At 42.1% G+C, this 13,879-nt stretch overlaps 1 protein-coding gene across 22 annotated transcripts in view; it reads right to left on the reverse strand.

The window, feature by feature from the left end:
* TCF7L2 (transcription factor 7 like 2) overlaps window positions 1-13,879 on the reverse strand; it is a 171,891-nt gene that overhangs the window by 23,536 nt on the left and 134,476 nt on the right. For 16 of the 22 annotated variants that reach the window (XM_033065729.2, XM_033065722.2, XM_033065739.2 and 13 more), the window contains 2 exons: window positions 3,545-3,677; window positions 1,345-1,447 (listed from right to left, as the gene is read on the reverse strand). In XM_033065729.2, the coding sequence (XP_032921620.1) occupies window positions 1,345-1,447; window positions 3,545-3,677 (236 nt within the window). Of the gene's footprint in view, window positions 1-1,344; window positions 1,448-3,544; window positions 3,678-13,201; window positions 13,774-13,879 lie in introns of those variants that run through there. The other 6 variants (XM_033065741.2, XM_033065726.2, XM_033065721.2 and 3 more) reach the window with 2 other exon arrangements.

Genomic DNA, 13,879 nt, shown 5'->3' on the forward strand with positions numbered 1-13,879 from the left:
GGAATTTCAGATTTCAGGGAGCTACGCTTTGATGTGCGCTTCTGGAGAAGCAACCTTCAGTGGGGACGTGATGGACATGCCCACCTTCGGGGTGGGAGAATCTCTACCCAAAATAGCTGCATGACCACCCAGGGGAACCTGCATAAAGCCCAGAAGCTCCAGCTGTCCTGCATCAACACTTCTGTGCTTGAGAAAGGCCTCCAAGATCTCTGATGGCACCGCCTCTCCCTGCCCAAGACCTGGGGATAAGTTGTGACCCTCTGCTCTGCCCTGCTCTCCTGTGGGATGTCAACCCCTGCTCCTCATGGAAGACAAACTTGTGGAGAGGCATTTGAGCACAGTTGGCCATACAACCTCAAACAGGAGCAAACTATTCTGAACTCTGAGCAATTAATCTCTACAAGAAATATGGTCACCCCAAAATGGAGGAGGTTTGTTACATGAGGAAAACAGAGTAACAGTCTTGGTTTATAATGCAGAGAACTGTTGAATCCAGCAATACAAATGGATTTTACAAGCATTTAAATCAAATATACTACACAAAAGGCTTAGGCAGTGCTTAAGTGTATTATAAACCTATTGAGAGATGGCAACATAAGAAAAAAAGAAAATAAGGACTCAGTTACTGCTGAGAGCTTCATACCCAGCAAGGCTCTGTAAGTGGGATCTGAGGAGTTGAAAAGAAAACAAAACCCCAAACTAACTTTCCATTGCTTTTTTCTTAGCCAGTTTTAAAGTAAACTAATTCCTTTTTCTTGTTTAAAATTCCATTCCTCAGATGCCAATTGCCAACTGCCCAGCCACATCTCAGCTAGGAATGCTGCTCACTGGCCGATGTAAAGCTCTACTGTTTCACAAGAAAAACAAAAGGGTTTTCAACAGAGAAGGCAAATGAAATTTAAAATTGCATATTTGTAGTGAGAATGGTCCTAGTAAAAAAAAAAAAGAAGGGTCTGTGAGAACCACTCAGAGCCCCCAGAAAACCAAATCTGAGAAAAACTCATGTGGTGCAGTGTAAGGGCAATAACAAGAATAGGACATTTCTGCAGAAGGGTTTAAAAATTCATGCTTCACGAGCTGTCAGCTGGTTGGAATGACATGCAAAGCTGTGTCCAACTGCTCATGTTTGTTTAAGACCACATGACCTGGCATAAGTTTTAATTAACCTTCATGAGGTGGGTAAATTCATAGCACTCAGTGAAGCGGCAGCTGGTAAATAAACTCATCCCAGTGCACACACACATGTGCCTGCACACACACAAACACACAGACACACACATATTTTACACAAATTTTACACATCAGAAAAAGAAAAAAAGAAATTAAAAAAATGGAACTCCTTACTGTGGTACTAACCATCCTAGCGGATGGGGGATTTGTCCTACAGTGCCTGGTGATAATGGATAATAAGGAGATATATCTGGAGGATGTGGAGGCCTTGGAATTCCTATAAAAGAGGAACATAAAGCAGCATCAGTATTGAGATGTGGAAATAAATAAAATATAAAGAAGAAACACATATGTTTCTACATTTCTGTTGATTTATTTTTATTACAATATTTGTGCCTTCACTGAGGGTTTTCAAAGGCTTTTTCATATTCTTTTTTTTCAACAAGAAAAAATGATGTTATTCACTCCCTCAATTACCTCCCCAGCCAGAGATAATTAGCTTTGTTATTTAGAATTTATCAGTCTCAGATAAAATTTTGGTGTGATGTTGTACTAGATAGTCCCTTAAATGTTCAACAGAAACATGGACCATGTAACAGCTTCATGGTTATTTTATTCTCAAAGTCAGCCAAAAGACCACAGACCCTACCCATGTGATGACTGGGTACCCAATAACATGGCATTATTCCAAAGTGATCTCCAGAACAAGTTTAAAAGTCATTAAAATTGCAAATTATGTTTGCTTTTTAGCAAACCTAGGAAACCTTTTCTGAAGCCATGAGTAGAGGTGAGAGCCCCTGGAAATGCTTGATAAAACCAGGGGCAGATGTTGAAGGTGTGCAGGGGAAGACAGAGAACCCACCCATCCTCTCTGGATGAGGTGCAGTTCCTACTCAGAAAGCAGAAACCAGCTCCAGACACAAGCCTTAAATATTAACGCTCCTTACCTTAAGAGCAAATAGGAATTACTCAGAGGAGTAAGGGTTACAAAGCTGGGTCTTTCAATTAACAAGCCAGGGCACAATTACACAGCAGAAGCAAAATTAAAACAGAGAGCATTAAAAAGAAGGGGTACTGTATTGAGGGCTAAAATCTATTTTTTTTAAGTCACTTGGGAAGCTTTTAATCTCTAAATTAAATCTCCTTGTGTGACATTTTCATGCAGACATTGCTTTTTCTCCATTACAAAACCCAAACAGATTAACTGGGCTTTAACCATCCAGTGAGCTATTTGCACACTTGAAAGAATGTTCACAGAAGAAAAGTAAACAGTCTACAGACGTTAATCATATGTTTTACGATAACCATTTAAAAGCTATTCCCTGTACTACCATTATTTAAATGAGAGGTTGACTATGCCATTCACTTGCAATACCCAGGGATGGTGAGATGGATTCCTTTCAAGCCATATGAAGTCAGCATTAAGCACAATTAAAAGGGGGCCCCAGTTGAAGCATGGCGAGTGACAACCAGCACAGTCTCATTCAAGGGCTGGAGTTCAGATAAATTCTCTGGATAAGTTAGGGCTGACACAGAGTGATTCCTTTGACGTGAATTCTGTTTCTGATGAACCTCCCAATTAACTAAATGGAGTTTGGCTTAACAAAACCAAAACCGCTGTCACTAGGGACTCAGCACAGCCTGGAGAAAGAAGATTGACACTGTTTGACTTCTTTGGGACCTCAGGTTAAAAAGGGACTCTTAAAAAGTTAGAATAACATGTAAATTCTACTCTGTAACACCAATAAATCTAGTCAGGGTTTTACATGGTGCTCTATATTCAAGCAGAGTGCCCTTCAGGCTGAACTTAGAGTTAGGTAGACTTACATTGGGGAAAAGAGTTGCAAGTGTAAAACTGGAGCTAAGTAGTTACAGTGGATGAAAATTCAACATTATAGAAGAAAAATGGCTGAACTCCTGACACAGAAACAATGGGATTTGGGGAATTAAAAGAGATTCATTTTGAAACCGGTCATGACCCACCACCTTTAAAATTCCAGCTGCAATATTGTAAGTGCAGATCACAGAATGTACATGTTTAATTCTCTGGGTCGTGCATGCAAACCAAGCACTAGTGGATCGAACTACCAGGTGGGGTATCATGCTTGCAAAGAAACACACCTGCAAGCGACCCCACACATGCAACTCTGGTGTCACCCTGCAGAAGCTCCATGAAAATTCACCCAGTAGGTTTCCTTCTGAAGCTTAATTGGCTTAAAAAGGAAGTATTTTGTCTGGGTTTGACATTTTACATGCCCCCTTTGGTGCTCCAGCAAGGGAAATTCATTCTCCCGCACTCCTCTCCCCTAATGTGCAAAAAGGAAAGATCCACCCACTCCCTCTCAACAGAAACCCCAAAATACTTCCCACCTACCTGTTTTGGGATCTACGTCAGCTGGTAAGTGTGGAGGAGGGTTTCCTGGTGTGAAGTGCTCATTGCTGTATGTGATAAGCGGCGTAAGAGGGTGTACATGGTGTGGGTGCTGCACAACTGGCACTTTGTTAGACTGTCAAGAGAAAAAGGTTGACGCTGTTAGAGCAGTGCTGGGCATCCCCCCACTACAGCATGAGGTACAACATACAAAAATCTGAGCAGCCAGGATTACAACGCGGTCATCAGACTTTTCCAGATCCCTTCTTGGCGTCACCCTTACAGATTTCCCACCCTCTTGCTTAAAACCTCCTCACACACTTTCCCTGCTGCTGAGGTTCTTTAATCTTTTTGACCTGTCATGCTCCTGTATGGAGCAACAGCAATTCTTTAAAATTTTTCCTTTTTATTTTATAATCTCGCGCTTCACCTCCAAGATGCAGGCAGACTCCTCAGTGAGGGGCTGAGAGAGTCCCCCATTTAATTAGCAAGAGACCCAAATGCTCACTGACCTGTAGGTCTTTTCCTCTCCCCTTCCTGTCCTCACTCTCAGTTCTGCATTTTACTGCTCATTGCAAATACTCCAGATAAAAAGCCTTTGTAGTGCTGGAGTATTCCCTTCATCAGCAAGCATTAAGCTGACAAGCGATCACCTGCATATTTTATATATATATTTTAGAAGAGCTGATTAATTATCAATTCATCAGAGAGCGATAATAAATGGAAACTGGATACTGATTAATTAGGCTACTAAAATATTCAGCTATATAAATAATGGCAAAACCCCCCAGATAAAGCCATTGAAATTAACACTCTTGTAGGGGGAATAATCACGCAGATATCATGAGGTTTTCCCCATCACATTCCTAGCTCTGGGGGGAAAAAAAAATCTTTTTCTCAACAACAATAAAAAAAAATTTAAAAAGGAGTGAATGAATGAAAGAAAAAGGCAGGCTGAACTGTAACTTACCCTTACAAGATCACAAAGAAAAAATTAAGCTGAAACCAGCTGAACCGCTGGACCATTTACTGCGAGTAATCCAATTGCAAAAAACCCTATTCCCCATAGAGGATTTTCACTAAAATCCTACAACAGGGACATTTAACCAGATTAGGTACCAGCAAAGATAAAGAGGCTGGTATTAGATGATGAATGGATTAGAGTCAGGTTTCATTTTAGAATGTGTCTTCATTTCCTTTTATTACTTTAAGTAAGGAACAACTTGCATTAACATCAAGCAAAAGGAATCACATTAAAATAAAGTAGTGATACCATGGTGGCCGCGATAGCGCCGCTGCTGTTCAGGGTCTGCCAGCACTCTCCTGCTCATCCTCCTGCTGCAGGATGGCTCCAAGCCCACTGCTCACTCCCAGCACCCCCAAACATACCCTCACTGTGCCACCTTAGACAAGCTATTGCTATTATCTGATCTGGCTTCCAATGCTCCGAGCTTCCCTTAAAAGCATTTCAAAAATAATTCAGTTATTCTTTGGGAATGAGTTTCTAGACTGTGCAGAAGGAAGTGGGAAGACAAACTGGGAGAAGAAGGAAAAGAAACATCTTTCTTTCCTGAATAAATAAGAAGTACCTCCACCAAGCTTTGGCCAAGTGAAGCCACTTTGGCTCCCCCAGCCCCAGCCCCTGCTATACGTGGCTATTTGGGCTCACTGCTTTGATAACCTGCAGAAAAAAGTGTGCATCTAAAAGAAGTCAGCCAAGAGCTTTACTTGTGTTTCCCACGACTTCTCCTGTGTTCTTCACCATGTTCATCTCTTTGTGCCACCCTCCCATGGGATAGTTCCTCTCCACCACCACCCACTTGGCACAGGGGACTCCCATGTCAAGTGGCCACCATGCAGGAAAGAGCGAGGTCACAACAGCCAATGCTGTGATTTACAGCACATTGTATTGGCTGGGCTGTGGGTCAGACCTTCTGCCAGCTGACCAGCCAAGGACAACTTTTGGCCACACAGATCCATAATGGTTTCACATCAGAGGAAATTTGAGGATTTGGCTCTCCAAGTTCAAAAAGACAAAGGAGATGCTCTAACCCAAAATCTGTTCTCTTTCAGTGAACCAACTTAAGCAGTCCGAAAGTAACTGAAAGCTTTGGTAAGGGCTTCACTTAACAAATTATATTTCACACCACACAAAGTAGCAGGTATCTACTCCACAACACATGACATTATAAGCCAAATGACCAGTTGATGAGGTTCACAAAAATTATAATTTCCAATAAGAGCTATTTTTTCTGGCCAAGAATTGTGTGAACTCCTGCTGTTAGGTGACCCACAGTGTGGCCCCATTTACTGAAGAAGTTAATACATGCTGTAGCTTTGTGCTCTCTCAACCCTATCTTCACATCATTTTAAACCTCATCCAGACCCTGACAGACATTAAGGTTTCCACAGAGAGCTTATTTTCACAGAAACTGAAGCTGGTTAGTTAAAAAAATAAGAATAACATTAGAAGGTCAGACTTAAGCCGACAAACAAGAAACAACACGTGAGAGGAAAGCTGGACTGACATGGTTCCATCACCAAAGCCAGATGTACCATGGGGGGTTACATGTAAACTGTGGGAAACCAGCATTCCTTGCTTTGATTTACCAAGACCGCCTGCAATATCTCCACAAAACATAGTAACTGCTAAATTATGATGTATTTCACTTAACATGTTTCAGAGACAAATAAAAAGCAAAAGGAAAAATAAATAAAAATCAACAACTTAGAGCTTGAACCTTAAGTCTGCAAATTTTTCCCCTGGTAAGTAATTTTTGTTTAGGTGATTACCATGCACTCAAATGGAGGACTCATATAAAGGTGCAAGGGCAGGATACTCTTTTGCCACTCTGATGATGCTGGGGCAGAGGGGGGAGAGTGTACCAGGGGAAAGGGAGAAACTGTCATATACATGCTCAAAAATACGCTCTCTGGGACAGAGGAGTGAGATCCACTTCCCAGTGAGTCAGTCTGCTTCTGTACCACTACCCAGGGACAGGTTTCCATTCTGTTTTGTGCTGCTTAGCACATGCTGGTGAAAGGGACCATAACTCCCCTCAGAACAGCACACAATTTGCAAGCCAAGCTAAAACATCCATAATATGTTAAACAAGCTGTTCTTTAAAAGTACCATTCCTGAAGTGAACTAAGCTTCCTTGGAAAAGAGAAAAATAAAGGACTATCTGGGGAAGAGCAGGATTAATCCTGCAGATGCATCTTCCTTTGAAGTCAATGGGAGTGCTGCCTGAGTAACAAGTGTGGTCCTAACCCCATCCACTGGCAATGAAAGGTAAACCACAGAAGCCATCAATAGGAGACATCTATTAGATGACTTTAGACATCCCCCTGCAAAAGGCAATATTCTCCAATATACATCTGTGAGTGCTGTATCAAGGGCAGTTTTAAGCAAAGAACCATTGTGAGATGCAAGGGTTTCTCTGGCAAGCTGAAGAGCTTCATTGATGGCTCTGTCAGGCATGGGAATGGGAGCTGCACTGGTACACACAGATTAGCATCAGGGCACGGGGAGGACAGGAACAAGTGGAGATTTCTAAAGAGAAATCCCAGCACCTATGAAAAACCAAGTCCTCTGCTGATAAATCACCCCTCTCCATTGAAAGCTGAGGTCTCATATGCTGGGTTAGAGGGCATGGTAAAGAATTACAAAAAAACAAGAGAAGTTTGCTTTTCTTGATAGCTGCTGCCTGAAGCAACCAGAGGAAATTGTCCCCGTAGGGGCTCTACTACTAAATCTCTCTATATGAATTTGAAATGCTTCTGGGAGTGCTTAAACACAGATCAGTTTAAACAATAATGGAGCTCTAGAAAGAAAAAAAAATTCCCACACCAAAACCACAACAAATTTTGGACTGTTAAATGTTTGAGAGGAGTACTGAGATCCATTTAGACTAAGTTCTGATAGGTGCCTTTAGGGAACAAAAAAAACCTATCTGAACTTCAGATTTAAACTGCAGGGGATTGTGTGTATAAATTGCTGTGTATTAGTCTTTGTTGCATGGTAAGGACATTTCATTAACAGGATGAAAGATGCTTCTATGCGTATACAGCCCAATTTAATACACCCCACAGATGAATACTCCCCATTTATTGAAGAAGTTAATACATGCTGTATAAATCAATAGTTCCTAAGTCTCTGAAAGCAACATAAGACTTGCACAAGATGAAACATTGTATTGTTGAGCACACAAAGAGAAACCAACCTCTAAACAGGAAGAGTTTACTACTGCAATTTCTGCTTGCAAATTCATGGTTGGTTTGTCTTTGGTAATAAAAACACGGTATCAACTCCAAGTCAGAAAAAAAGCATGCCAGAGACACCAGAGGATGCCCTCACCAGCATAACACGGGGTTAGTAAAGGCAGGTCTGCACCAAAAGCCACCCAGGCTGAAAACAAGCCATCATGCCATGGCAGCACCGCAGTGGCCAAAGCCCTCAGCCTCCGACTCCTTTCCAGTGCATCCCCAGGGCAGGGCAGGGGGATGCTCCTGCACCAACACAGCCTGAAACTCCAGTAGCTGCCAGCATAGCCCCTGTAGCTGCACCCCCTTCCCTGCCCTGGGTGGCCTTTTAAATGTCCTTCTAGGCAGGGAGGTGCTGCAGCCCGCCGGGCACCCCTCGACCACCCGGGAACGCGGCGCGGGAGGGACCGAGCAGGTGCTGGCACCCACAGCCCCAGAGCCCCGGCCCCTTCCTCCACCACCACAGCAATGGGAGCTCTCCATCCTCCTTACAACCTATTAATCAAGAGACACTGAGAACAAATGGAGCTAGAGCTCCGCCTGTCTTTTTGCCATGTCCTCCTCTTCCCCACTGCTCTCCTTTTCTGCTGAAGAAAGATGGGCCCTCAAAGTGCTTTTATGAGCTTAATACAATAAAACAAAAGCAGCACAGAAGAGGGTTTGTCAGTCTTTTCCCCTCCTCCAGGGTGGAGGCAGGTCCACAGTGGTCTTGAATTAGCAGGCCCTCCTGGAGTTGCTCCCTGGGCTTAGCAAGCAGTATCATTCAATACCAGTTCAATTAAAAAATAGGTTTATAAATTGTTTCTCTGTATTTTCCAGATGATACTATTGCAGTTATGCTGACTGTGGCCAGTGAAATGCTAACAGATGCTCCTGAACTGTTCTGCAGTTCCAAAGATGCTCATAAAAGGAGTTTCTTTCTTTTTTTTTAAAGCTTGATCTCTCCCTGATTGTGCCTAGGAATGACATCTTTACACACACTCACCCCCTCACCGCCCTGATGCTCCACATAAATGAGGAAATTAAGTTGCAAGTAAAGGCAAATCCCAAAATATTGCTGCGAATATTGAAATATTTTTCCACTTCCAGCAGTCACCAGTGCCCAAAGCAGAGCATCAACAAGCAGAGCATCAGTGAGCACCACTGCAGCCCTGGGGATCACCCACATCAGTTGCCAGTCTGGGTGGCACTCCAAAGTACACCAAGGAAACTGCAAACCATTTAGGCTAACTGGGAAGCTAAACCAACCAAACCCACCAGCTACATGTAACTTGGTACTCATCCCCTTCCTAAGCATAACAATTCAACACCAGTAATGAAGTATTTAGTGAAAAAAATTGAAGATTTAATTTTACCCAGAGCTGTTTAGATTCAGGAGTCAGTTTATTTTTTCAAGGATGATTTCACACCTGACTAAGCATTCCTGAAAACTACTTCCCCTTGCTCCTTTATGGCTGATACAGTGGTCTGAGCCCTTTCTCAGTTTAACGTAGCTGATTCCTGCTTAAGGTCCTGCCCTAAGCTAACTGCCCATTGTAGCAGCAGACAAGGCCTCCATTGATAATCACAACTCACCCTGCTAAAAAAAAAGGCTCATTTTCTTCCTTCACACAAATGATGACAGGAGCACTGACAACCATGTGCAGGGACAATACTCACCCCAGGCAGAGTTTTAATAAAACCCCAAAAACTCTGCAAAAACCCCCACTGTCCTATCCTTAATATATAAATTTAAAAAAAAAAATTAAATGGGGACACACAGACAAACAGATTTTGCAGCCTTCTGCGTCTTCCCCTTCCCCTCCAACCACTTTCCAGGCCAGCAAGTGCCTACCTGCTCCTGCAAGAACTGCTGGCTTTCCAATAAAACCCTGTGGTCTATTAGCAGTCTCTCAGACAAAACAACAAAATCAGCTTCCTGGCTCTAAGTGTCCAGTAATTCATTCATGAAAAGAATCATTTTGGTTTTTCCCTCCCTTTAACTGTGATGAAGTGTCCCCTGAATATTGGAGAGCTAAGCCACCGTGCTTGACATTTTTCCACATCCTTCCTGTCAGGGAGCAAAGGTACTGAGGGGAGGGGGTGGGGAAATGAGGATTTAAGATGTTCAGGAAATTTCCACTTAATTTGGCCAAAAGGCAATTATGTGAAATGATCTGGTGACAATTAGCATACGCCAAATCCTCTAGTGTACAAGGGGAAGGACTGGGGTTTAGCTATCTAATTACCGCCTGTTAGTTCCGATGCAGGAGGATAAAACACACCAGTAGTAAAACATTATCAAGTGTGCTCACACTCTGCTTTCAAAGCTGTTGTGGGCTGTAAGTTTATTGCTATGGTATTTGGAGTGGGGTTTTTTTGTTGTTTTTTTTTTTTTTTAATAAAAGAAAGAAACTTGGAGTGTTATTCTAATGTCAGGTTAGACCCAAACCAGAACCTGCTACACAAGTATATTTTGAGATCCTTCAGCAACACTGGGGTTACATTTATGACAGCTAGATTTCACCTTATTCTCTTAAGGCTTCACTGATAGAGAGAAAGCACTCTGCTCACCTGCTCTGGCTGACCTTGGCATATGAATTCACGCACCAGTTACATCATCTATAGCCCAGAACTGTGGCCTGAATGTATCCAGGCAAGCCTTACACTGAGTATCAAAATTGGAGATAATTTGATCAACAGGTGGATTTTCCTATACCAAGAGGACAGGGTAGTGCTCAGTCCCTTCAAGTTTCTGGTAACAAAGTGCCCAGAATTATTTCTTCCTTTACAAAAGGAGAGGCAGTTTCTTCCCCAATATGACAAATACTTGGTGCTTTCTTTGCATACTTTAGTTAATTTTAATTACTAGACAGATACTATCTCTGCAAAGCAGGCAAGCTTTCGTTCATTCTAACAAGGCAAAAAACCAAAAACACTTGGCATATATTACATTAAAACTAAAAAACACATTTTTGCTAAGCCACATCAGTACAAGGAGTGCTGGATGCACAACCATGAAGCAAAGAAATGGGTGAAACCAAAGCAGGTCTTTGGGAAATGTCCTGAACACAAATAGGGTAGGAAGGGGAGAGGCACAGAGAAATAACACAAGCACAAAATTTAAGAGAATATAAGAAGCAGAGAGAAAAGCAAATATAAGCAAAATAGTCCTTGTAATTGCCCCGACAGACCTTGTTACGTGCTTTTGTGTGAATACCTAGTCATGCAATTTGACTTCCTATCCAATGTTCTCTGAAATGCCTCATTATAAACAGCTTTAATTCTTGCTTATTAACCACTTATTTCAGTACTAGACAGACATATACTGTAGGAGAAACAGCTCCTGATTTTATTAGGGTATCTGTGATTTTTGTCTATAGCAAGAACTTGAATGTGAGGCTGTTAAAAAACTCCAAGAAATGAAAGAAAATTAGCATGTATCCCTATACGTTCTTGTACTTGACAATTTCAGTAATAACAGCATTATTAAAAAACTACCATGCACATACATACCATGCACATACAAGATATGATGGCAAGTTTTCAGTACAGTTTTTTAAAACACAGCATTCACAGCGGACTGTGCTCAACACCGATATGCAATATACATAGCAAATGTACATTAAATCCCTTAACAAATAACAAGGCTCTAAAAACTGTTTTCCATTTTTTATATGCTAAGAACATTACATGCTGCACAATTAAGCGATGCAATTATTAAGTCCAGACCAATTATTTCTTGAATAAATTCAAAAAGGTTTCTGTAAAAATGTTATGTTAAATGCACATCAGGGCTGCAACACCTTGCAAGTATTTCAGAAGAAAAGTAACAGGCACATTTACACAGTGCTGTCAGGCCTTTTGCCCCAAGTCCCACTAAAAAAAACATCCTCTAAAGCTAAAACATTTATGAGATCTCACCACCAGTCCTTTAAAACCTGCATATGCAACAACATGCAGTGAAAGAAGAAACATCTAAATAACTGTCCTTGGAATAATTAATTTTAGACAAATTTTACAGAAATTTATCCCTTGTTTTATATCAGAAAAGGCAAATAAATCAACTAAGCTAATCAGGCAAAGGTACCACAGAGCACTGAAGTGATAGAAATCCTCCTCCTGGATTGAGTGACTCTGTAAGCAAGTCTGACAGAGTTAGAAAAGGAAACAGCAGAAAACTCAAGACTTCCACAAAACCAACAGTGAAAATATGATGCACTGCAGAATTTTTCAATAAGTTTCCATTTTCTGTGTACAAGAACGGGTAATACACAAAACTGGCTGAGGGGTAGCTTTACTTTCTGTAACATATAATAATATGAGAAAGTCTCAAGGACTTCTGACAGCAAACACAGACCCACTGTATTAAAACATGTGTTACCTCATATTTATCAGCATTCAGTCTTATTTTTCATATTCCTTTATCCCTGGGAAAAATAATTCGTATGCAGTGTCCCTAAAATTTTCATCTTTCACACTACAGCTGAGCTTACTGAAGAATTCAGAACATTTAACTGTCAACCAAACACAGGATCAAAAACACCCAATATATAGTACTATGTACTATTTTTAATAATTAAATCAAAATATCTCGTTTCGTGTATGACAAGAGCTAAACCATTCCATCTCCAAACCCCCTTAACTGTAACGTATGTGCCCTTCTACAAACCAACTTTTCTTCCTTTAAGAAAAAAAAACCCCAAAACCCAAACATTTTTACCTTCATGGTTTCAGAGTTTAGGAAATATCGTACTGAACTGAAGAAAGCTTTGAAGTGGCCCCCTCCGCCCCAAAGGAAAAAAAGAGAAGAAAAGCTAGTGATGTCATGGTCACTGTGTGAGTGCCTGACTGCAGATGTAACACAGCTCTACACGCTCACACACTTCTCCCTCGCTGGTAACCATTGTTCAGCAGCCGGGAATCAGCCCCCGAAACCTGCTGCACACCGGGCTCTGAAACACCGCCCCGCCAACACACCCCGATCCCACCCTGGATGCACGAGGGAAAAATTCCCTTTCCCCCTCCCGCCCCCCCAAGCAAACCCCAAACCCGGGCGGAGGGAAGGGCACGGAGGAGGAGTGCAACAACTGTCCCGCTGCACCATTGTGTCGCGACAGAGCGGCTCTGCCGCTCGCTCCTCGCCACTGCCGTCAAATTAAGCGGCATCGAAAAGTCGCGCTTCCCCCTACTAAAAAAGAGTATTACCATAAAATAAATAAATAAAAACAATGTCGCTAACAAAGGTCACAGCTGGAGATGCTTGCTTGATTTCTCACTCTCCCCCCCTTCCCATTTTTTTTTTGATTCCACACAGGAAGAAAGGGAAGGAGAGGGAGAGAGGAGGAGAGGGAGAGAAGTCACATCAGAAGTTCAATGGTCAAGACGGAAAGCGCGCATGCAGAAAGTGCTACTCACCCAGCAATTCAAATTGAGATGCCAGCAGCCGAACTGCTGGAAGAGAGAGAACCCAGAGGCAAGCGCTCCTCCTTTACCACTCAAATCTTCCATTCCCACTAAAATTGCATCCCTCGGGTACATAACAGCTTTGTCTTTCCTTCTGTTAACCTCAAAAACTTTTTTTCTTTACTGTCTAGATGCCAATTGTACTGGCTTTGTATTATTTTCCTTGCAGCTTTTCTCTCTCTTTTTCTTTCCCCGCTCCCCCCCTTCACTTAAAGTACTGGAATAGCTGTCTTAAAAGATCAAGATGTCTCCAGTTTTTTGGCCTGGTGTTTTCTGAATGCTCAAAATCCACTGTCATGTTGGCTGTGAGAAGTGTCTTATTTCTAAATTGTCGGCTGCAGTTATCAAAATTTAGAGAAGCCTCCTGTCTTTTCCAATATAGCACTTTACCATCATCCTTCCAGGGAGTGGGGAAAAGACTTTCCCCCCCCACGCAGGTATGTCTGTTCACAAGAGCTAAAAAGCAGTTACTTTGGAAATCAATGACAATGCTACTCCAAGCCAGGTTGCGCAGGTATTACTAAGTGCAGCGAGGAAACGCCGGCCGGCCGTGAGGGAGCATGATCAGTTAAGTGTAGCAAGCAGTCACTTTATCTGCAAGATTGTCAAATCCCTCAAAACAAATTTCTT

Source organism: Catharus ustulatus, chromosome 8, assembly GCF_009819885.2.
Source record: "Catharus ustulatus isolate bCatUst1 chromosome 8, bCatUst1.pri.v2, whole genome shotgun sequence".
In the NCBI taxonomy this organism is placed as follows: Eukaryota; Metazoa; Chordata; class Aves; order Passeriformes; family Turdidae; genus Catharus; species Catharus ustulatus.